The 22,411-nt window shown below is 42.3% G+C and overlaps 3 protein-coding genes across 10 annotated transcripts in view; 1 reads left to right on the forward strand and 2 right to left on the reverse strand.

The window, feature by feature from the left end:
- Positions 1 to 1,731: 1,731 nt before the first annotated feature.
- Ak6 (adenylate kinase 6) lies at positions 1,732 to 16,938 on the reverse strand. Its single transcript, XM_008838851.3, has 5 exons — positions 16,787 to 16,938; positions 14,033 to 14,125; positions 3,693 to 3,751; positions 3,447 to 3,592; positions 1,732 to 2,159 (listed from the first exon to the last, which is right to left on the reverse strand). Exons 1-5 carry the CDS (start codon positions 16,812 to 16,814, stop codon positions 1,967 to 1,969), a joined length of 519 nt encoding a protein of 172 aa, XP_008837073.1. The 5' UTR covers positions 16,815 to 16,938; the 3' UTR covers positions 1,732 to 1,966.
- Taf9 (TATA-box binding protein associated factor 9) lies at positions 11,981 to 16,882 on the reverse strand. Its single transcript, XM_008838850.2, has 3 exons — positions 16,787 to 16,882; positions 14,033 to 14,125; positions 11,981 to 13,100 (listed from the first exon to the last, which is right to left on the reverse strand). Exon 3 carries the CDS (start codon positions 13,081 to 13,083, stop codon positions 12,289 to 12,291), a length of 795 nt encoding a protein of 264 aa, XP_008837072.1. The 5' UTR covers positions 13,084 to 13,100; positions 14,033 to 14,125; positions 16,787 to 16,882; the 3' UTR covers positions 11,981 to 12,288.
- Rad17 (RAD17 checkpoint clamp loader component) overlaps positions 16,547 to 22,411 on the forward strand; it is a 45,473-nt gene continuing 39,608 nt past the window's right edge. The window contains exons 1-3 of one of the 8 annotated variants that reach the window (XM_008838846.3): positions 16,547 to 16,788; positions 18,278 to 18,381; positions 21,892 to 22,149. In XM_008838846.3, coding sequence (XP_008837068.1) covers positions 18,340 to 18,381; positions 21,892 to 22,149 — 300 coding nt within the window. In that variant the 5' untranslated portion in view covers positions 16,547 to 16,788; positions 18,278 to 18,339. Of the gene's footprint in view, positions 16,789 to 17,186; positions 17,474 to 17,521; positions 17,693 to 17,723; positions 18,042 to 18,277; positions 18,382 to 21,891; positions 22,150 to 22,411 lie in introns of those variants that run through there. The other 7 variants (XM_017799586.2, XM_008838845.2, XM_029566311.1 and 4 more) reach the window with 7 other exon arrangements.

Here is a 22,411-nt window from a genome sequence, read left to right on the forward strand (position 1 = left end):
TGGCAAAATGGTGACATTTATCTTAAAAAATTTGGGTGGTTTGAGATATAATTTCCACATATATTAAAAAGTATAGAACCAATGGGCATTGTATGTACATCTTTAAATCCCAGCACTTGGGAGGCAGAGGTAGGCAGATCTCTGTGAGACTGAGGCCAACCTGGGCTACATAGCAAGTTCAAGGCCAGCAGGGGCAGCAAAGAAACCCTATCTTAAAAACGGTCCTTTTTTTAAAAAAAAAAAAAATTGATTTTAGCCAGGCATGGTGGCACATGCCTTTAATCCCAGCACTAGGGAGGCAGAGGCAGGAGGATCTCTGTGAGTTCAAGGCCAGCCTGGTCTACATAGTGAGTTCTAGGACAGCTAGGGCTACAGAGAGGCCCTGTCTTAAAAAGACAAAAAAAAAAAAATAGATTTTAGAAGAATTTTATGCCTGCATGTATGTAAGTGCACCCATGTCATGCAGTGTCCATGGAGGTCAGAAGAGGGCATTGGATCCCCTGGAACTGGAGTTACAGATGGCTCTTAGGTTCCATGTGGGTGCTGGGATTTGGACCTGGACCTTCTGCAAGAGCAGCCAGTGCTCTTGACCACCAAGCCATCTCTCTAGTTACCCTCCCCTTAAAAAAAATTGTGTCATGTACGTGGCTTGTGCATGTGGCATGTATGTCAGTGCAAGTGCCTGAGGCCAGAGGCATTAGATCCTCTGAAGCTGGAGTTACATTCAGGTAGTTGTGAGCAATGTGAGGGCTGGGAATTAGACTCAGGTCATCTCAAAGGGCAGTATATCCTCTTAACTGCTGAGCCATCTCTCCAGCCCCATCGTCTTATTTTTGAGACAGGGTCTATCATTAGCTTGGAACTCACCAAGTAGGTTTGGCTGGCCAGTGAGAGCCCCAGAGAGCCTGTTTCTGCCTTTTCAGTACTGGGGTTATATGAGCATGCTACCACACCCAGGTTTTTATGTAAGTTCTGGGAATCAAACTCAGGTCCTTATAAGCACTTTACTGCCATCTTCTCAGCTCTACTTCTAAATAATTTTCCTAAAAATGTATACAAACATGTTTTATGGAAATAAAATCTCTGAAGACATATAGGAAACCAGTGACAGTACTTCCTAAAGGGAGGGGACATAGGGCTAGGCTAAAAGGCCAGTATACCATTTAGTACCAAGGGGATTTTGTATACAGAACAAGTATTGCTACTTCTGCCATTTTTACATGACTGTAGTGTGTGCATATATGCAGGTGGAAGGCCAAAGCTGATGTCAGCTGATTTGCTCACTCTCTATTTCGTTGAAACAGTCTCTTGCTGAACCCAGAGCTTACCGATTTCTGCTCGTCTAGCTGGCTGGCTTGCCCCTGAGAGCCTATCTGGGACTACAGGCAGCTGCCACATGCTTAACCTTGAATGCTGAGAATCCCAACTCCTGTCCTTATGCTTGTGCAGCAAGTACTTTATCTGTTGAGCCCTTTCCCAAGATCTCCGTTTTTTTATTTATACTGTATGTGTGCACACATACCACAGTGCATGTGGAGGTCAAAGGACAACTTGGCAGGAGTCAGTTCTCTTTCCACCGTGTAGGTTCTACAGATTGAACTCAGGTCCTCAGGCTTGGTGGCAATTGTTTTTATTGGATGAGCCACCCTCGAATTTTTTTTAAAGAAAAAAGTGACACCCTGATAATGTATATTTAGCTCTTCATTTTTAGTCATAAACTTAAAAGATATGTACCAATTTGGTTAGATTTATTGCTTTGCAATTAAATTTGATGACAGTTTTCACTCACAACCTTTACAATTTATATCCATATTTGAGATTGTTTAGCTTTCTCATGGAGAAAAAGAAACCCAGGTAGATCCTCCTGGTAGACCTGCAACATACTTTTTGTTGTTGTTACTGATGCTTGGGCAATTTCTATTAAGTTGAAAGAGTGTATTAGTAAGAGTGACTGTAATGTGGCTGGTCAAGAGTTATGATCTTTGACCCACTGCTCAATCCATCTTGAGATTTGATTTATATTTTCCTCTAGCTCTTCTGGTTTATTGCTGGGCAGCTGATGCACAATTTCTTCTTTGTAAGATGCTCTGGCTTCTTCATAAAGAACTTGAAAAATCTCACACTGAATATTGTCTTTTAGTTTCTTCTCATTATAACCCCTGGAAAGCAAAAGAAAGGTTAAGGATACAAAAAGCAAACATTTTATCTTTTAAATATTTTATTATTTTTCAAAATTTTATATACATATAAATGTATTGCTTGTATGTATGTAAGTGCACTCATGTCGTGCAATGCTTGCAGAGGTCAGAAGAGGGAATCAGATTCCCCAAAACTAGAGTTATGGACAGCTATTAGCCACATGAGGGTGCTTGGAATTGAAACCAGGTCCTCTGCAAGAAGAGTAGTCAGTGCTCTTAACCCATGAGCTATCTCTTCAGCTCCCTGCTTTGCCTTTTGTGTGTGTGACGGGGGGGGGGGGGGGGGGGGGGAAGAAGAGAAGAGATATGGGACATTGAGACAGGGTCTCACTATGTAGGTCTGGCTGGCCTGGTATGAATGTCCATCCAGCTTAGGCCCAGTCTGAAGAGAGTGCAACAGCACCACATCAATGCTTTCCCATTCTTGATGGGATAATCTGAATGTATAATGTTCAAATCAAGAATATTACTGCTTGGTTCTTTCTCTAGGAAAGGCTTCTCTCAAGGGAAAAACATGGTTATGTGGATTTTCTATAAATTTTACTAAATCAAATTTTCAATTGAGATAGTCAAGTATTCTGAAAGTATCACTTATGTACTAATTTACCCGGGTGTGGTGGTACATGCCTTTTTAATTCCAGCACTCTGGAAGCAGAGGCAGGCAGATTTTTGTGAGATGGAGGCCAGCCTGGCCTACAAAGAAAGTTCTAGGCCAGGTAGGGCTATAGAAAAACCGTTTTTAAAAAAATACCCAAAAAGGCTGGGTGTGGTGGCACACACCTTTAGTCCCAGCACTTGGGAGGCAGAGGCAGGTTGATCTCTGTGAGTTTGAGGCCAGCCTGGTCTCCATAGTGAGTTCCAGGCCAGCTGGGGCTGTAGGGAGACCCTGTTTCAAAAAACAAAACAAACAAAACAAAACACCAACAAAAAAACCAAAACCACATGCATTTGTCTTAGGTTGAGAGTAATGGTACCACACAGATTTACTTTTTTTCTTTTGGTCTTTTTCAGACAGGGTCTCCCTGTAGCCCCAGCTGTCCTGGAACTCACTATATAGACTAGGCTGGCCTTGAACTCACAGAGATCTGCCTGTCCTCACAGAGACAGATTTACTTTATAACAAACCAAATTAGAGTGGCTGCCTTTTCAAATGGAAATTCTTCTCATAATATTAGCCAATTTCAGGAATCCAAATAAGCAAAAGTTTATTTGCTTTAAGTACAAATTTTATGTTTTTCTTTTTCTTACCTTGTTTCCAGTCTTTTGTACAATATACTATTATCTGTTCTCAGCACAAAGACTATATGAAACCAGCGTTCAGGAAAGAAATCACAACCGTGGTAATCCACAACAACGCCACCTTCTCTCATCTGGTTCTCTAACTCATCAACAACCTGTAAGAAACATGCAAAGAAAGAAAGATGAACATTCCCTAAGAAAACTGAAATTACCTTTCCCATGTTCAACAAATGTTCATTCTAAGCAGTCACTTACTCTATCTTCATCCAAAATGGGACAGTCATATTCTTCATCATAGCCATCATATAACTCCCCTAGAAGAAAGTTACATCAGCTTATTAATAGTATTTTCTAAGCAACTTTTATTGACTTCCAATTGACTAGATTTTTTTTTTTTTCAGATTTACTCTTGATTTTAGGAAATTTATCACTAATGATTTTTTTTAGATGCAAGGAAGGGCACTAACACAACAGAAGCTACACGGACAGCAAATAGAGCAATCTTGAAAAATTAAAACTTGAGGTTATCTATCAGGAACCCTGGATGGCATTGAAGCTTTTTTTTTTTTTTTAGCTTTTTGAGATAGGCTCTCCCTGTAGCCACAGCTGCCTGAATTCACTATGGAGACCAGGCTGGCCTTGAACTCACAGAGACCTACCTGCCTCTCTCTGCTTCCTGAGTGCTGGGATTAGAGTACACCACCTTGCCCAGCACATTTTGTATTTTTTTAAAAACATGAATTTTGTTTTTGTTTGCTTTTTGAGACAGCTGTAGTCTCAACTGGCTTCAAACTCCCTATGTAGACCAGGCTAACCTTGGGTCTCACAGAGATCTGCCTGCCTCTCTGGCCTCAAACTTACAGAGTCATCTGTCTCTGCCTCCAGAGTATTGGGATTAAAGGCATGCCACCAGGCCTAACTACTCTGTACTCCTTGAGTCAGTCTTGCTATGCAAACCCAGGCTGGCCTTGAACTCTGAAATCAGCTTACCTCCATTTCCAGAGTGTTGGAATTATAGGTGTGTGCCACTATGTCCAGCTTATCTGAAACTTTAAAGTGTTTTTTAAATTTTATTTTATTTTGGTCTTTTTGAGACAGGGTCTCCTTGTAGCCCCAGCTGTCCTGGAACTCACTATGCAAACCAGGCTGGCCTTGAACTCACAGAGATCTGCCTGCCTCTGCCTCCGAGTGCTGGGATTAAAGGTGTGCGCCACCACGCCCGGCTCTTAATTTTTATATGTGTATGAGTATTTTGTCTGCATGTAAGTGCATCTGTGTTGTACAATGCATGCAGAGGCCAGAAGAGGGTGCTGGATCCCCTGGAACTGGAGTTATGGACAGCTGCTAGTGGCCACGTGAGTACTGGAACTGAACTCAGTCCTCCACAAAAGTAATGCGCTTAACCACTGAGCCACCTTTCCAGCCTCTGAAACTGTTACATGTTTTTGATGAACTTTTTTTTTTAATGTGTTTCTTTTGTTTGCATTTATGTAGGTGCACCAATTAGGCAATGCTTGCAGAGGCCAGAAGAGGCTGTGAGGTCCCTTGGATCTGGACTGGAGTTATGTACAATAGTTAGCTGCCATCTGCATGCTGGGAACTGAATCTGGGTCCTCTGCAAGCACAGCGCATGCTCTAACCACAGGACCATCTCTCCAGTGCTGGGATTAAAGGCATGCACCACCATGCTTGTCAGATTTACTTTATGTGTATATGTTCATGTAAATGTGGGTGCCCAGGATCCCTCTAGACCTGGAGTTACAGGCAGTTGTGAGTTGCCCAACATGGATGCTGGGAAATGCATGTGGGTCCTCTGCAGCCACAGTATGTGCTCTTAATCACTGAGTCATCTCTTGCTCTTATCTAAAAATTTCAATTATCAAAGATGAAATAACAAAACAACAACAAAACAGGATAGCCAACATCAGAGTTCATGAGGCTATTAGTGGAAGAGAGCAATATTTTGTTGTTAAGCCACAGATTTGTAGGGAAAAAGAACCCATAGACAGACAAATATAAACACTCTCACACACATTAAAAGACTGGGCTCCAGCTGGACATGGTGGTGCACACCTTTAATCCCAGCACTCGGGAGGCAGAGGCAGGTGGATCTATGTCAGTTCAAGGCCAGTCTGGGCTACCTAGGGGGTTCACAGCCAGCTGGGGCTACAGGGAGACCCTGTCTCAAAAAGACCAAAAAAAAAAAAAAAAGACTGGGCTCCAGACTAAGGTCAAGGATAGGATTTAACACTTACCAAAAGCAACCTCAGGTTCTTATTTCTAGAAGCAAATCTTCCTTCCTTGAGCTCACATTTTCATAGTGACTGGGGAAGGAGTCAGGGCTCAGATGCCCCTAACAGTAGGTATCCTTGCGTCTCAGAATCCCCCAAAGTCTTGGAGCTGGGACTGTAGCTTGGTTGGTAAACACTTGTCTAGCATTCATGAGGCCCTGGGTTCAATCTCACATATAGCCAAAGAAAAAAGTCATGCCAGGTGTGACGGCACACAGCTTTGATCCCAGCACTCAGGAGGCAGAGGCTGGTGGATCCCTGAGATTGAAGCCAAGCCTGGTCTCTACAACAAGTTCCTGGACAGCTGGGGCTATAGGGAAACCATGTCTCAAAAAAAAAAAAAAGAAAAGATTAAATAGTTGTATTTTAAAAGGCAAAACAAGGGGCTGGAGCAATCATTCAGTGGTTAAAAGCACTGATTGCTCTTGCTCTTGTAGAGACCCTGGGTTCAATTTCCAGCATCCACATGGTGGCTGACAAACATTCCAAACTCTAGTTCCAAGGGATCCAACATTCTTTTCTGACCTCAGAGGGCACTGAATGACACAGGTACTTACACACATGCAGGAAATACACTCATACAAATAATATAAAAATTAAAAAATACTTAAAAAGGCAAACAAGGGCTGGGAATATAGCTCAGTCATTGAATTCTTGCCTAGAATACATGAAGCCCTGGGTTTGATTTTCCAGCATTGAATAAACCAGGCATGTAGCACAAGCCCATAATTAAAACATTCGGGAGGTGGAGTTCAAGGTCATCCATGGTTACATAGCATAGTAAGGCCAGCCCCTGGGACACAAGAGGCTTTTTTTTCAAAAAATAAAATAGCTGTGTGTGGTGGTGCATGCCTTTAAATCCTAACACTGGGGAGGTAGAAGCTGGTGGATCTCTCGAGTGTGAGGCCAGCTTTGTCAACTCAGTGGATAACCAGCGCTACATAATGAGTCCATCTCAAAAAAAAGGCCTGAGGCCAGTCCAGTCTACACAGAGTTCCAGGCCTACAGGGAGACCATCTTTAAAGAGAAAAGAGAGAGAAACAAAACCTGAAAAATCGTTAACAAAATAAAGAAGACAAATTCAGGGTTATAGGAATATAGCTCAATGATAGAATGTTTGCTTAGAATGTACAAGGTGGGGGGGGGGAGTCAGAGACAGAGAAGCAGGAGGGGGGTATTTAAATTTAACATAAGAACTTTCTGTTTAGAGATATATGGATCTAGCCCTCGCTGCTAGGAGGTAGAGGGATCTAAGGTAGACTTAGATCATACTTTAACTAGGGTTAAGATTATGTTACTTAGTGGTTTTCTCACCTCTTTTAATTTTTTTTGGTCTTTTTGAAGCAGGGTCTCCCTGTAGCCCTAGCTGTCCTGGAACTCACTATGTAGACCAGGTTGGCCTTGAACTCGGCGATCCGCCTGCCTCTGCCTCCCAAGTGCTGGGACAACAGGTGTGTGCCACCATGCCCGGCTTCTCTTAATATTTTATAACAGGTTGAAATTAAGTTAGACTGAGCATGAGTTCTGGAGTGACAAAAGGAAGCCCAAGGGGAGTGGAAAGCACAGAAGCAATAGTAACTGACATATCTGGAGGGTCTGCAGACCAATTCTGGGCAGGTGTTCATCTCACTAGCACCTGGCGGTGGCCTCTGCCTCCTTGGGCTATTGCTTGGTTATCAAAAATACTATCAGCCTAAAAGCTAAACTGCCTTCATGTGGGAAAAAACCTTGGAAGACAGTTTTGCTGTTTTTTTCTTTACCAAACATGATCTGGTAAAAGCAACACCAACTGATGTCAGTAAATTCAAAAAATGGAAAGCAGTAGTGAAAAGCAGGGCATCTTTTGACCATGTAAACAAGGCATCCAAGGTTATCAAACTGCAGCAGCAACAAGGGTACTGTGCTAGGAACTATGTAATCCATGTTCCATTATTATAGTGGCTACTTTTCTCACTGTTGTGACAAAAATGCCTAAAATCAACTTAAGGGAGGAAAGGTTTATTTTGACTGGTGGTTTCAGGGAATTTTAGTCCATTGTGGCAGAGAAGACTGACAGCTGGTTCAGTCTGTGGAGGCAGGAGCTTGCAGCTGCTGGCTCTTTACACCAGGTAGTAGAGGGCAGGGCAGCAAGAAGGACTGCAGCCCCCATGGATCCACCTCTGCCAGGCAGGCTTTGCCTCCCAAAGGTTTCATAAACTCCCTGATGTGTCACCATCTGGAGACCAAGTTCAAATTCATATATATCAGCCGGGGAGCTAGAGATAAATAGCTTACTGATTAAGTATTGCTCTGGACCCAGTTTGGTTCCTAGCACCCATGTCAGGCGGCTCACAACTGCCTGCAACTCCAAAGGGATCTGACACCTCTGGCTTCCTTGGGCACCTGGATACACACATCTACCCCCAACATATACACATAATCAAAAATAAAAACAAACCAACGTAGGGGGCATTTCAGATTCAAACCAGAACAAAAGGAAGTGAAAAGGAACTGTGCTGAAGCTGTACAGGGGAGAAGTAACTGTTTGTGGAGTATCACCTGTAAGCACACAAAGACGATAGATGGAGTACTCTATCTTATTTCTTCTCATCTGTATTTTCCTTATTTGAAATTACACTCTTCGCTAGGAACAATAACATACCTTCTCTACTTCTTCTGCTTATACCCTGACATACCTCATGGTCTAATTAATGTTTGCACTGCATGGAGAGATTTGACTTTTCATTCTCATGTGTGGATAGTCAACCCAAGATAATTCAGGATAATGTTCTACTGGGTCTCTGAAGCATCTTGACTATTTACATTAATCACATTACTAACCACCCAACTCTATTCTGTCCTGTGTGGAGTGGAAGAAATGCTAAAGTTTTATATTTGTTTTTAATTTATTCACTATAGTACATGATAAGCACCATTCAAAGAACTGGTAGGGTCAGACACAGCATATTTTTCTAGGCTATGGGTTCTATATCTTAGAGAATAGTAAACAAGTAAAACAAATTTGATAAGCAGATATTGTATTTTCATCGGTTTTTATCTCTACGAACAAATCAATAAAAACAAGAAAATTCAGATAAAAAATTTAGAAAAATCTAACACTTCACTTTACAGACTCTGAATAGATTAAAGAGTTAATTCCTTAAATACAAAGAAAATGAGAGGAAAATTCATTTATAAAGGAATGAGTAATTTTAATTTGTTGAAAGAATAAAAAGACTTGATCATATAAACTGTTGAATCTCTGTTCAAGGAAAAATGTTAAAACTTAAGAAAAATGGGGTCTGGTCAGTTGATAGTGTGCTTAAACCTGCACAAAGCCTCAGGTTCAATTCCTAGCGCTGCATAATACGAAGGTGAAGTGGTGCATACCTGAAATACCAGGACTTGGGAAAAGGAGGCAGAAGGATCAAAAGTTAAAGATCATGGGGCTGGAAAGATGGCTCAGTGGTTAAGAGCAGTGGCTGCTCTTGCAGAGGACCCGGGTTTGATTCCCAGCATCTAGATGGAGGCTAACCACCATCTATAACTCCAGTTCCAGGGACTCTGGCGGCTTCTGGCCTCCAAGAGCATTGCACAAACATGGTACATCTACACACGAGCAAACAAAATACACATATAAAGTAAATAAATTTTTTAAAAAATAGTAATTTGGTGCATGCCTTTAATCCCAGCACTCAAGAGGCAGGTGGATCCCAGCAAGTTCCAGGCCAGTCATGGCAACATAATGAGACCGTGTCTTAAAAAAAAAAGAACTCAAAGTTGTTGACACAAAAGTATAAAAACTAGAACAAAAGGTAAAAACAGATTTCATAATATTTCTTCATATGCTATTTTTACAATTCAACTACCTCTATACTTATAGATTGTCCCAGATGCTTGGATCCCTTTTATAAGATGAGGTATTTGCACATAACTTTCTGCGTACTTTAAATCATCTCCATGTTAGTGCAATAATTAATATAATGTAAATGCTATGTAAATCACTGTTACACCGTTGTTTAGGAAAAGAACAAAAATGTCTGTACATCTTCAGGACAGGTAACAATTTTTTTTTTTTTTTTTTTGAGACAGAGTCTCACTACACAGCCCTGACTGTCTAGGAACTCACTATTGTAGACCAGGGTGCCCTTGAGCTCAGAGATCCTCCTGCCTCTGCCTCCTGAGTGCTGCATAAAGGAACGTGTCACCACACCCAGCCAGATCTTTTTTGAGTATGTGGCCTTGAAGTCTTGCACTTAAGTGGTCCTTGGGCCTCAGTTTCCAAGTAGCGGTGGGACTACAGTGTGCCATTGTACTTGGCTTTTTAAAATACTGTTATGCACTGTTGGTTGAATCCTTGGATGTAGAACCTCAGATAAGAAGGGACAACTGTACCGTATTACTGTTTTATAGTACTACAAAATCTAAGACAAGCTACAGGTGATTCTGTATTAGTTAACAGTCTCAAATGCTAAGGTTTGGTCCTCAGCTCTGAAAATAAGTAAATTAAACAAACAAACAAATTACAGGTAAAAGCCAGGCGTTGGTGGTGGTGCATATCTTTAATCCCAGCATTCAGGAGGCAGAGGCAAGCGGATCTCTGTGTTTGAGCCCAGCCTAGTCTATATAGTGAGTTCCAGGCCAGCTGGGGCTGCAGGGAGACCCTGTCTTATAAAGACCAAAATAAATAAATAAATAAAGTGCAGGTAAAGATAACTCGTAGGCAAAAAAAAACCCCAATCAATTGTGGGTCCAGAGACAGATGGCAATGTTTATTTTGACAGACATTCTATGTTCACGTTTTCTTTAAATGCCATCTTAGAATATGCATAATCATATGGAAGCTGTTCCTTAATCGCGCTGGTAGATATTTTGTTGCTGCGAATACCATGAAAGCATTTTTCAGCTTTAACTACTGTATTTACAATTCAACAAGAAGTTTACAACAATAATGCAATTAGTATAAGAAGCTGTGAAAACCCTTTGAAAATACTTGGCCTTTTATTATGTAGAAAGAGCAATTTATTCTACATAGTTCTGAGAAGTCAGAACCAAAGATGTGGCATTTGAGTTGGGATTTCAAGTTGTTTATAAGGCAGGAGGAACTGACTAGAAGAGAACAGCACATACTGATAAGGATGCACAGAATCCCCAGTGTGTGTGGGAGAGTGGCATAGAGAGGACTGAAGGAAAGCGTCTAAGAGCTAGGTGAATAAATGAGCTGGGCTAGCTGGTACACACCTCTTACTCAGCACTTAACAGATGGAGACAAAAAGGAGTAAGTTTGAGGACAGTCTGAGAGATAATACATTCCAGGTAAGCCTGGGAAACATACACTTTCCCCAAAAGGCACCCTACCAAAGATATGTAAATAAAAGGCCTAAGTCATGATATTCTCTCCCCTCTTCATCCTTTTCTAACAAAATTAGTATCAAAAGAGAGCTGAAAGAGTTAGCCCAGTTGGTAGAATGCTTCCATAGCATGCACAAAGCCCTGAGTTTGAGCCCCTCCTCATCCTTTTCTAACAAAATTAGTATCAAAAGGGAGCTGAAAGAGTTAGCCCAGTTGGTAGAGTGTTTCCATAGCATGCACAAAGCCCTGAGTATGAGCCCCAGCATCACATAAACCAGGCTTGGGGGGTGCACACCTATAATTCCAGCACTAAGGAAGTAGAGGCAGGAGAATTAGAGGCTCAAGGCCATCCTTGGACACATACTGAGTTCCAGGTCAGCCTAAGATGCACAAGACCTTGCATTAAAAAAAATGGGGTTGGGTGTGGTGGCTCATACCTTTAGTCAAGCAACCAGGATGCAGACAGGTGGACACCTGATCTATCTGTTCTACATAGTAAGTTCCAGGCCAGCTGGAGCTATAGAGACCCTGCTCAAAATAAACAAATGGAAAGGCTGAGCTTGTCCTTGGTGTTAATTGTTCCTCTCAATTCTACTCATATTAATATATGTATCTTTGAAACAGGGTCTCCCTATAGCCCCAGCTGGCCTGGAACTCACAGACATCCAACTGCTTCTGCCTCCCAAGCACTGGGACTACAGGCGTGTGCCACCACGACTGGCTACTCATGTTAGTATTATATACCAGAGGTTGGAGAGATGGTTCAGTAGCTAAGAGCAGTGACTATTCTTGCAGAGGACCTGGGTTTGGTTACAAACACAAACAGGAATCACAGTGATACTTCAGAAATCCGAGAAAACACACTCTTAAAAATGACTTACATATAAGAGACTATGATCTAAACTAAACATCTGAAGACACTGAAGTGACAAATTAGATTTAATAGTGAAGCCAGTAACAACTTCAAGTTGAGGGGGAATTTCCTTTTGAAAACATACTGCCAAAGTACCAAGAATCAAACTAATAAATGACAATTTTATTTTTTATGCATAAAGGTTGTTGAAAAACCATTACTAGTTCTATTAAAGAAAACTGAACATTTCAATTGAAAAGCATAACTAAACTTATTAAGTACTGTTTCCTAAAATACAGTTTGAAAACATCCAGCATGCTTGTTTCAGTACATGGATTCAAGACCAAGTATACATGTTACATGCATCAAGGCTAGATTACAAATTATCATAGTCATCATCATCATCGTCATCATCATCATCATCATCTTCACGTTTTCTTTTCAATGCATTTGCTGATTCATTGGCTGTATTTTGTGAAACCATATTAGTAGTAATAAGAATGTTTTTGGACCCAATCAATGATGGATTAATGAGAACATTCTGAACTGCTGACGTTGCAGGAATGGACGCTTTTACAGCAGGGGACTGAGAGGCAGGCATCTGTACTGTAAACCTCTGCCCTGTGAGAGACATTGGAGTCCCTACTTTAGTTGAAACAGACATGGCTTGTGGAGTTGGTGTGCCTAGTGTGGGAGTACTTGGTCTGCTAGTCACTGAGCCAACACTTAACCGTGGAACTGTTATTCTTCCTGCAGAAGTAGATGCCTTTTTTTGTAAAGACTTGAGCCTATAGTTCGGAGCTGTTAAGCAATATCTATCAGGTGGCAATCTAGGACCTGAATAGGGTTTGATCAATGGCAAAGGGGTTTGATTTCTTTGCCTTGCAATATCTAATAAAAAATCTCTTGGAGGAGGAGAAGTGAAAGACTGATCAGCACGACACTGGATCGCCAATCGCACATCATCTGCATCAACAGTGGCTTTCTTAGCATGGCTTGAATAAATTTTAGCATCATCTAGAATTGTAGTCACATATCGGAAGGCAAACTCCAACATCTGATTTATAACTCTTGGCTCATATTCTGTAATCCCCATATCCTTCAGGATTTGTGCCATCATCTGTGCATCTTTCGGCATGCTCTTGGGAGAAGCCATCTTGCCAGACTCCATGATGTCCGATGATCAGACTTTAGATCATTTAAAAAAAATATGGACATTAGATCAAACTGAAATAGTTACTTGGCAGCAACTGCTAGGAACTTAAAAAAAATTTTTAAGTATGTTAAAATTTAAATATATTAAAATTTATACCATTACATCTTTTAAATCAGGCATAAAGTTCCCTTTGCTTAAGTATACTGAGCACTTTCTCTGAATGTACAATCTAAAAAGATGACACAAATAAGAAAAGATTAGGGGAAAACAGGGTAAAAATAAGTTAAAACTTCACTTTAGAATATTGAGGCTAACCCTGTCTCAAAAAAAAAAGAGGCTGAAGAGATGGCTTAGTGGTTAAGAGTACTGACTGCACTTGCAAAGGACCCAGGTTCGGTTCCCAGCATCCACATAGTGGCCAACAACCATTTGTTAATTCCAGTCCAGGGGATCTGATGCCTTCTTCTACCACTGCACACATGCGGTGGGTGTACTTGCATACATACAGGCAAAACATTCATACACATAAAGTAAATGGAATATATACAGGCATACATGGGCATGCAACTATCAAAGTGAAAAGTGATTTAAGAAACTATCATGAAGACAGTCATATCCTACTGCCCGAGTTTAAAATAATCTGTCCTTCCTGGGAGATCAATATTCTGTCTTATATACATGTTTGAAACGACCCATTCCTTTGTATCTGCTGAACTCAGACACTCTCCCTCTTATCAATCCAATCTCCTCACGATTTTTACTGTTCACAAGAACTGCGAGCTATCTTGGGTTAGAGAAGGGAGATGGTCAATTTAACTAATAACACATATACTCTTTATTTCTATGGGTCTTCAACAGAACATAAATTCCTTTCTACCAGTGTCTTTCTGTACCCTCTAACAACATTTAATAGTACTAATATTCCACTATCTGACTTAAAATCTGACATCAAAGGGTCTCTTACCTTCACGAGCTAAATCACCCACATTAACGTATTTCAGTCCTGATCTTGATGCCAGTTCTTTGCCTAATGTAGTTTTTCCAACCCCTGGTGTACCTGTAAGAGAAGCCACAGAAAATATTATTCATGAAATACTGCTTATTAGATTTCAGTCACCTTTTTCCCCTAAGTGTTTTCACAACTGACATAAAAATTTTCCTAATTAGCAACCATGTGTGAATATATACCATGATATAATAAAATTTCCCAAGAAAGGAATGGATGCTAGAATTTCAATGCCAATTCTGCCTGCTACCAACACAGACCTGGCAAGCATAAAATTAGTTACCTCAAATCAAATACCATCATTAAGAAAAAAATCAGTGTGGGGGGGTGGGGGGGCTGGAGAGATCACTCAGTGGTTTGCTGCTCTTCCAGAGGACCTGGGTTCAGTTCCCAGCACCCACTTAGCAGATAACAACTGTCCATTAATTCCAGTTCCAGGGGATCTGACACCCTCATCTGGTTTCCACAGGTCTGCACACACATTAATGTGCATACACATTAATAAAAAGAAACAGTCATGGAAAAATTTTAAGCAGCATGAAATATCTCATTACTACTTATCCCTAACTCCCATACCCTTCTCCAGAGGGAACCACTGTAAACCAATTTCTTACTTGTCTTTTCAAAGTAGTAATATGTTTGGGTATGTATATACATGGACATAAGGAGTTAGTGTATTTGTGTGCACGTGTGTACACTGTATATATATCCACACATACAGCACAGGTAGCCTTTACTCTTCTCCTTTTATAACTATAAGATAATTATTATAAGATAAGAAAATGCATAATTCTTGGTGGTCAGACTTAATTAAGTCCCTGAAAATAAATTTGAACATTATAAAGATAACCCTGATAAATCAAGTCTCCAGATTCAACACGCTCACTCTATATAACTCTACAGATTTCTTGCAATATGGTGTTTTGTTTTTGGAGACAGGGTCTCCGAGTAGCTCCAGCTGGCCAAGAACTCACTATGTAGACCACGCTGGTCTTGAACTCAGAGACCTGCCTGCTGGGCATTAACTCTTGTTCCTCCTGAGTACTGGGGATCCAGTCTTAAGGCTTCATGAATGCCAGGCAAGCCCTCTACCAACTGAACTAGAATCCCAATTCTCTTTTGGGGATCTGGGGGAGATAGAGACAGGGTCTTACTCTGACCTGCTAAAGCACACCTTTCATCGCAGCACTTGGAGGATGGGAGGCAATAGGATCAGGAGTTTCAGGCCACCCTCAGGTATATTATGAGCTTCAGGCCAGCCTGGACTACATGAAATTCTGTTTTAGAAAGGTGGGGAGGAGGCAAACCAAACCCCAGCGATACTATGACCCATGCAAATGTTGTAAAAATCTTCCTAAGGAATCTTTTTTTTAAAAAATATTTTATTATTTTTATGTGTATGCGTGTATTGCCTGCATGTAGGTAAGTGCACCCGGGTCGTGCAATGCCCGTGGAGGGCAGAAGAGGCTGTCTGATCCCCTGGGACTGGGGTTACAGGACAGCTGTTAGCTACCATGTGGGTGCCAGGATTTGAACCCTGATCTTCTGTAGGAACAGCCAGTGTTCTTAACTGCTGAGCCATCTCTCCAGGCCCCTTCCAAAGGAATCTTAACAAGTAGACAGTCACTTGTTGAGTGGTTAACCTGCAGCACTGAGACAGAACTCCTGACAACCTTAAGTTTTGTTAACTGACAAAACTTTTCCAGAGAGCTTCTTCATTTGTCTGTATACTGGAATTGCAACCCTATGCATTCCACTTTTGCAGGAATGCTCTATGATGCTACTCATTGCTGGAAGTTTAATGCTTTTTTTTTTGGTCTTTTTGAGACAGGGTCTCCCTGTAGCCCCAGCTGTCCTGGAACTCGTTATGTAGACCAGGTTGGCCTCGAACTCAGAGATCCGCCTGCCTCAGCCTCCCGAGTGCTGGGATTAAAGGCGTGCGCCACCACGCCCGGCCGGAAGTTTAATACTTTTAATTAAACGATCAGCAATAATACTGATTAAAGTCGTTACGTGGCATTTTAGTTCCCTTTATAATGTCATGCAAACTGAGAAAGGCTCCAGACAGAGCAGTCCCACAACACTTATAAGCTCGGGATCTTCATATCACTACACCAACACAACATAACTACACCAAAAACAGCTAGAGAAAGAAGAAAAAAGGAGGGGGGGGTAGGGAGCAGAAAGGAGAGGGAGGAGGGGGCAGATGAGAGGAGAAGGGAGAGGAGTGAGAGAGGGCAGAGGAGATAGGGAGCAGAGGGGAGAGGGAGCAGAGGGGGGAGAAGAGAGGAGGAGGAGAGACGGGAGCGAGGAGAGAAAGGCCTGGAGGACGGCGGCATCCACCATTAGCACACCTCCTAAGGGCTAAATACCGCCTCAGAGCAACTCGATTAAAAACCGCAAGCCCAACCCCATGATGGGCTCAGCAGCCAGTTCTCCAGGCAAAATACCACATCTGGAGGTCTGAGTGGTAGCGGCGCGCGGAGCCCCGGCCGCACAGCTCAGCTCCTCACCCGCCCGTCGCCCGGAGTAACGCCTGCGCCCTCCCCTCCCCCGCCCCCGGCAACGGTCACGATCGCCGAACCCTGACGCGACCGCGACGCGCCGCCTCCAGCAGCCCCGGGTAGAATCCCAAGCGGCCGCCCGAGTCCTCAACACTCGGCATCCCAAGCCTGCCCCGCCGTCCAGTCCGGCCCCGCCACGCGCCCTAACCGGTAAGCAGGATGTTCGGAAGCTTCATAGTCCTTCTTCGCACGGCTCCCGGCGTCTCAGCTCACGCGCCCTACGCGCTCCAGGGCGGAGCCGGAAGGGGCGGGCGGCCGTGCGCGCCAGTGGCCCCAAGGTCCACGAGGCCCTGCGCTGTGCTCCCGACCCACCTACGCCCCCCCCCCCCCCCCCCCCCCCCCCCACCCCCCCCCCCCCCCCCCCCCGCACGCCAGAGATTCCCTGGCCTTACGCGTTCATCGAATGGTGGAACGCGGGCCACAGTTCTGATCCGCGCTTTGAGTCAGGCAGCGCGCTGGACGGCCAAGTCAGCCGTTCGGCTGCCGGACCCGCCGATCCGCGCGTTGTGTCAGGCAGCGCGCTGGACGCACAACACTGCCGGCCCCTCCCTTCGGGCCGCGTCGCGGAAGCGGCGCCAGTCAGGAAGGTCCCCAGGAGGCGGGCCCTCCGAGAGTCTGGGCGCTGAGTTGGATGAGGGCTGGGAAGCTGCCCTGCCACCCGGGGTAGAGCTGGGCTCCTCCGCTCCTCTCCGCCCACGAGGGCATGCAGCTCCCAGAAAGTAAGGCCGGCCGCGGCTGTATTAACGTCCTAAAGGTGTGAGGCCAGTTTTGCCTTCACGCCTTCCTGGGCTCTCTAGCTCCTCCTCCCGACCCGCCCATCCCATATGGAGTTGAGGTGGGTGTGGGGGCCGAGCCACGGCCTGGATCCGGGATGTGAGGTGTCAGCCCTGCTGATGGCAGGATCATCGAGGACTAATGTCTGAGCCTAGTGGCCCCTGTGCAGTGGGTGGAGTGGTGGTGGGTCGAGTAGGAATAGTTTTGAAGGTCCCTTCTACCCCCAACGTATTTCAGGAACCTGGCGTTGTCAGAGACAGTTACTTGCTTATTTAAGGAGGTAGTTGTCAGTCTTGTTTTCAGAGTATGGTCCTGACCATAACATCATTCAGCATCTTTCATTTCGACAAGTGTAATTGCTCAAGTACATGTTTTTGTGCCTTTTTGAAATTCAGAATCTAAAACTATTTGGGGATGAGCGTTTATTTTCTTGGGTGGGAGCTTTTTTAAAAGCTCAATGGGTTTATGTGTACTTACCACTCTAAAATACTCCGGTGTATCTATATATTTCCTTTTCGAAATTGGGAATGAACTGTACTTTGCAATGTGATTTGAAGCAAGGAAAGCATTAATTCTCAGCATAAAAATAGCTTATATAGGATCGTCTAGTTTTTACTTTGTGACAAAAGGTAAGTGCATACATCATTGAGTTTATTTGAAAACTTTTCTGTTTATACCACTACAGATGGATTATTTGATAAGATTGTAATTATTTAAAGTAAAATTTATTTTAGGATTTTAATTTGTTTACTGTGTTCTCTTTCATTAGTTCTTGAGCCGTTATGTTTTATATGATTATATACTGATTACTATAATTCTGTACAGTTTTTCTCAATTTGGGGTGTTTGTCCTCTTTTTTCCTCAGGTGAATTATACTTTAATGTATTCCAGGTTGTATACTATGGATGGAAACTATTAAAGTTTATAATGTCAAAACCTTTTCTTAGACCAAAGGTATCTTCCACAAAGGTATGATACGTAAAATGGCCATGTAATAATTGCCTAAGGAGAATTACAAAACTTTATGTATGTTCTCAGTGACTTATCCCTGTCAAAGTAATAATGCTCAGTGTCTGTAGTAATTAGTGTTCTAAACTCTGGTAATAAGTTGCAAAATAACCATACCCTTAATTCTGTTTTGTTTTAGTTTGACTTTTTGGTGGTTTGTTTTGTTTTGTTTTGGTTTGGTTTGGTTTTTTTGAGACAGGGTCTCCCTGTTGCCCTAGCTATCTTGGAACCTTTATGTAGACCAGGTCACCTTGATCTCACAGAGATCTGCCTGCCTCTGCCTCACAAGTGCTAAGATTAAAGGCATACATCACCAGGCCCAGCCCCATACCCTTAAATCTGAGAAAAACATTTTTAATCCCAGTTGCAAAGGGTGAACACTCTTGAAGAGAGATATGAGTGGTACTTAATGCTCTAGCTTAACCACAGGCCCTGCCTCTTAGAAGTCATGCAGTTCAGTGTGTCATTTCTCAGCAATGGGGATTGGGGTGTGATGGGAGTCCAGCAGTATCCTACTTATGCAGGAGGGCTGTTTCACTAGTGGTGGTTCTAAATTTTTTCTGATCTGAAGTAAATTTTATAACTTTGCTGTTTTTCTTTCTCATAGTAGATGGGAATCCACATTTATGTAAGAAATTACAGAATGTATAAGTAATATATAAATTAGAATTGTTACTAGAAAGTTTAGCATAAAATGTGCTTTTAAATATAGAGGAAAAACAAAAATTGCAGTAACATTGTCAATCCTTTTGTAAGGAGAAAATAAGTCAGCTGGGTGTGATCGACTGTTTCTCTGATCTTTGTCTATTGCTGATAGTATTCCTAGCCCTCTGTCTTAATAAAGTAAACTGTATATTAGCATTGATAAAATACTCGGCAGCCCAGATTTCCTCCCCTAAGCCTATTTTCACCTCCACCTTCAACTCTTTATCTCAGAAAGGAGCATTATCTTAAGAAAGAGCTCACAACTGTAATTGAGTCTCTCTCCCTCACTTTATACATATCCCTCTCCCTCCCAAGGGTCAGGATTGAACCCAGGGCTGAGTGCATGCCAGGTAAGTGTTCTGCCACTGAGCTTTGTTCTTGGCCCAAGTTGAGTATCTCTAAAGAAAGATAAAATCTTGGTTCTTCCTCTTTAGGCAGGAAATTACAAAAACACAGTGACAAGCATAATAGAGTAAGAAAACCCACCTTGCTGGGCATTGTGGTACATGCCCTTAATCCCTGAACTTGGGAGGCAGAGGCAGGGGGACCTCTTGAGACTGAGGCCAGCTTGGTCTACATAGCAAGTTCCAGGCCAGTTGGGATACAGGGAGATCCTTTCTCAACAAACGCCCCTACCTCCAAAAAAAATCTATTTTTAAAATTTTGTTTTTGTTTTTTGAGAAAGGGCATCATGGGGCTGGAGAGATGTCTTAATGGTTAAGAGCGCTGGCTGCTGTTGCAGAGGACCTGTGTTCCTTTCCAAGCACCCACATGGTGGCTAACTGCCCTTTGTGACTCTAGTTCCAGGGTCTCCCTGCAGCCCTAGCTGGCCTAGAACTATGTAGACAAGGCTGGCCCTCAATCTCACAGAGATCTGCCTGCCTCTGCCTCCTGAGTGCTGGGATTAAAGGCCTGTGCCACCAGGCCTGACCAAAATGCTGGTTGCTTTATGCACTGAAAAGAAATATAGTGCAGTCATAATTACAAGTTATAGTATTAAGATTATTCACCATTATCTCTACAAAGCCTTAAAGTTAGTATGAATTATTTGATTGTATGAAATGGGTCTTAATTTGGGATTTTGTATGTGTCTGTTTGTATTTGTATATGTATGTGTCTTTTTGAGTTCATGTATGTACAGGTATTCATGCAGGTGTGTGGAGGCCAGAAATTGACATTGGGTATCTTCTTCAATTGCTTTTCCTCCTTACTTTTGAGACCATGTTTCTCACTGAACCTGGAGTTCACTAATTGGCTAGACTGGCTGGCCAACAAACCCAAAGATCTTCCTGTCTTTGCTTACCCAGCATTAGGATTTCAGGCTTGTGCTACCACTCAGGTTTTTTTGTTTGTTTGGTTTTTTTTAACTTGGTAATAGAGGATCAAACTCAGGGCCTCATGCTTGCATGGCAAGTGCCTTACCAGCTGAATCATCTCCCCAGCCTGCTTTGTAAATGTTTTAAACTGGCAGGTTGAAATATTACTATTCTTACTACTATATCTGGTTAAAATAGTATCTTTCTTTTTTCAATGCTGGGGGATTGAACTCAGGCCCTTGGGCACAATAAACAAGTGCTCTACTACTGGACTACATCCCCAGTTCTTACTGTGCCTTTGTAGGCAATTTTAGTATTTATGCTTTAATTGTATCAAGAGTTAAAAAAAAAAAATCCTGTGTGGATGAGATAGCTCAATAGATTAAAGGCCCTTGCTATGAAGCCAGGAGGTAGGTTTGATCCCCAGAACCCACATGGTAGAATGAAAGAACCAATTTCCCCCAAGTTTTCTGACCTCCACATGTGCCTTGTGTTATATGAATGAGTGGGTGGATGGGTGGATGGGTGGATGGGTGGATGGATGGAGAGAATGATAGATAAATAGAAGTAATAAAAAAAATTTAGGGCCAGTGAGATGGCTCAGTGGGTAAAAGTACTTGCTGCCAAGCCCAATGACCTGAGATTGATTCCTGCTGTGGTATGTGCATGTGTGCGCGTGCGCGCGCACACACACACACACACACACACACACATAAAATTGAAAAATAAATGTAATAAAATTTTAGGGCTATATAATGAGATTCTGTCTCAAAAAAAAATTTTTTTTAATTCTATCTATAGCTAGGTGCGATGGTCCATGCCTATAGTCTTAGCACTTGAGAGGTAGAAGCAGGATGATCAGGAGTTCCAGGTCATTGTCAGCTACATGAGTTCAAGGCTAACCTGGGCTATGTGAGACCCTGTCTCCAACAAAAAGTTATATTCTTTACTCCAGAAAGATTATGACTAATACAAAGAATTAAGTTTAGATTCTTATTTTTATGGCATTCATCATTATCATAATTAAGTAGGCAGGTATGCTAATTATGCATTTAATGTAAACTAGAAAATTACACAGAAAGTTTTATTTGAAGACCTAATTTGTTGCCAGCACTTGAGAGGTAGAAGCAGAAGAATCTCAAGTTCAAGATTAGCAAAGGTTACACAGCAAAATTGTGTTTCAAAAAAAGAAAGCAAAAATTAAAAAGGTGCTGATTGTGGTGGCAGCATGCCTGTAATTAATTCTAGCACTTGGAAGGCTGAGGCAGGAATATTTCCAGTTTGAGGTTAGCCTGGGCTACGTAATGAGTCTCAGGCCAGCTAGAGCTACATAGCACAACCCTGTTTGAAAAAAACACATAGATGGATAAATAGATTATTTAAAGTAATTTAGTTGCATTGGAATAGATGTAAAGTATGTCATAGACTTAACAGTTTCTTTTCTTTGTAGGTAACAGACTGGGTGGATCCATCATTTGATGATTTTTCAGCGACTACAGCCATCTCTTCTATTACTGCTTCATCTTTAGGTTTGAATAATTCAAGTCACAGAAGAAAAAATGTGTCTTCTACATTAGAAAGTAGTAGATTTCCAGTTAGAAAAAGAGGAAAGCTATCTTCCTTAGAACAGACTCATGGTCTAGAAAATTCAAAAGAATTTCTATCTGACAATGAACCATGGGTGGATAAATACAAGCCAGAAACTCAGGTATTGAATGCCATACAAACATGTTTGTAATTTCACAGTGGATGAGGATGGATGGGAAGAAGAGGGATATCCATTTTCAGATTTTAAAATTTTTTTGGTCTTTTTGAGACAGGATCTCCTGGTAGCCCCAGGTAGCCTGGAACTCACTATGTAGACCAGGCTGGCCTGGAACTCACAGAGATCCACCTGCCTCTGCCTCCTAAGTACTACGATAAATGGCATGCACCACCATACCCAGCCATTTTCAGATTTTTAAAAAATT

This window comes from Nannospalax galili, unplaced genomic scaffold (assembly GCF_000622305.1).
Source record: "Nannospalax galili isolate Female #2095 unplaced genomic scaffold, S.galili_v1.0 scaffold518, whole genome shotgun sequence".
Lineage (NCBI taxonomy): Eukaryota > Metazoa > Chordata > Mammalia > Rodentia > Spalacidae > Nannospalax > Nannospalax galili.

Excerpts from the sequence above, each read along its gene's own strand:
- Taf9 (XM_008838850.2), bottom strand. The coding sequence starts at position 13,083 with ATGGAGTCTGGCAAGATGGCTTCTCCCAAGAGCATGCCGAAAGATGCA.
- Ak6 (XM_008838851.3), bottom strand. The coding sequence starts at position 16,814 with ATGAAGCTTCCGAACATCCTGCTTACCG. Across the intron at positions 14,126-16,786 it reads TCCGAACATCCTGCTTACCG|GTACACCAGGGGTTGGAAAA; the intron begins GTTAGGGCGCGT and ends CTTCTCTTACAG. Across the intron at positions 2,160-3,446 it reads TACAAAAGACTGGAAACAAG|GGGTTATAATGAGAAGAAAC; the intron begins GTAAGAAAAAGA and ends TTTGCTTTCCAG.